At 36.8% G+C, this 1,506-nt stretch overlaps 1 protein-coding gene across 1 annotated transcript in view; it reads left to right on the plus strand.

Moving 5' to 3' along the window:
* The first annotated feature begins 384 nt into the window (after positions 1-384).
* CTPS2 (CTP synthase 2) overlaps positions 385-1,506 on the plus strand; it is a 63,971-nt gene continuing 62,849 nt past the window's right edge. Inside the window, exon 1 of the mRNA XM_010140823.1 lies at positions 385-596. Coding sequence (XP_010139125.1) covers positions 431-596 — 166 coding nt within the window. The 5' untranslated portion in view covers positions 385-430. The remainder of the gene's footprint in view (positions 597-1,506) is intronic.

Raw genomic sequence — 1,506 nt, forward strand, 5'->3', positions numbered from 1 at the left:
CTCAAAACACATGTGAAATTATTAAGTACTTTATTTTAGAAAGAATTTAGGGTGAGATTCATCTTGCCTAACTTGTGATTCTAAAAGTTAGCTGTTTTTTCCCTCATGGGAGAGGAATACATCAGTTGAGCAGCACCTCTTTGCCGTCTCCACAGGGCAGTGTATCACAATGATTGCTGTTTTACTACTGGCTTTGGAGTGGATTTAGGTACTTAGCTTATGTATTGGTGTGTAAGCTGGGACAGATGATTTCTGCTCCCAGATTCCAAAATGGTCATTTTTGTTGTCTGCTTCTGAAGGTCATTTCAACTTAGATTCTTTGCATACTGAGACTGTGCTCTTCCCTGACATGAATCTGCATTCATCAGGTGTACATCTTTGTCATTTTAGAATTCCAGCCTGAGATCTGTGTACTTGTGCTGATTTTCCAATGAAGTACATCCTGGTCACCGGTGGCGTCATCTCAGGCATTGGCAAAGGGATCATTGCAAGCAGCATTGGCACCATTCTGAAATCATGTGGTCTACGTGTCACTGCAATCAAAATTGATCCTTACATAAACATAGATGCAGGAACCTTTTCACCCTATGAACATGGTATGAAGGACGGTGCTGTTTCCTTTTGCGTAAATATTTGTAAATAAATAAATATTGTTTAGGCGTTTCTTGTTTGTGAAGAAACATTGGCTTGTGGGGTAAGCAGAAATTCGCCAGACTGCCAAGCCCCTTTTGTTAAAATTTTAGCATAAATATGAGTGATTCAAAAGATTTTATTTTGGTCATTTTCAGTTAATTAAAAAGTTTTTTTTAATAATACTTTTTTTTTTATTCTTCCAAGGCCTGCTTGTGAGACATGTTGGTTCCACTCTGTGTCTCTTGGCCTAAGTGATAACTTAGTACAGAAGTACCGATCAGTACAGTGACCATAAATAAATCTTCCATTGCACACATTGTGGTGTTTTTGTTAAACCGTTCATTGAAGTGAAGTGCTGTGTCTTGGTGGAATATATATTTCTGTAGTCTACCTTCAGAGGAATTACTGCTGTTTTTTTTTAACTTGTGAATTAGTCCTATAACTTGTTCACTGGATCATGGCAAAACACTGTATGGGTTTTTTTGATGAAGTTTCCAGCCTTACCTCAAGTTCCAGCAACCTTTGTTCCTTCAGAAGTTTAACTAGATTCAGAATTTAGAAGCTCTTTAGGAGTCTGAGAAAAGTCTGAACCTGAAGGATATTTTCACTAGATTTTTCAGGGTCAGAAATAACCCTTGCTGTGGACGTAGTGAACCAAATATACAAGATGAAACAACTTAATAAGAAAAAGTGATTGTATTTGAAGAAGCATTTATGTTCATCATAGCTTTGCTCCTGATCCAAGCCTTAGTCATTAAAATAAATCCTAACAACAAGAATTTATAGTGAAACACTTCCAACAGTGTAGTAATTCGTGCTTATAAAAGCACAGTTTTTTGCTCTCATGTGTAAATGAATGTTTTATTTCCTGCT

This window comes from Buceros rhinoceros, unplaced genomic scaffold, assembly GCF_000710305.1.
Source record: "Buceros rhinoceros silvestris isolate BGI_N320 unplaced genomic scaffold, ASM71030v1 scaffold29947, whole genome shotgun sequence".
In the NCBI taxonomy this organism is placed as follows: Eukaryota; Metazoa; Chordata; class Aves; order Bucerotiformes; family Bucerotidae; genus Buceros; species Buceros rhinoceros.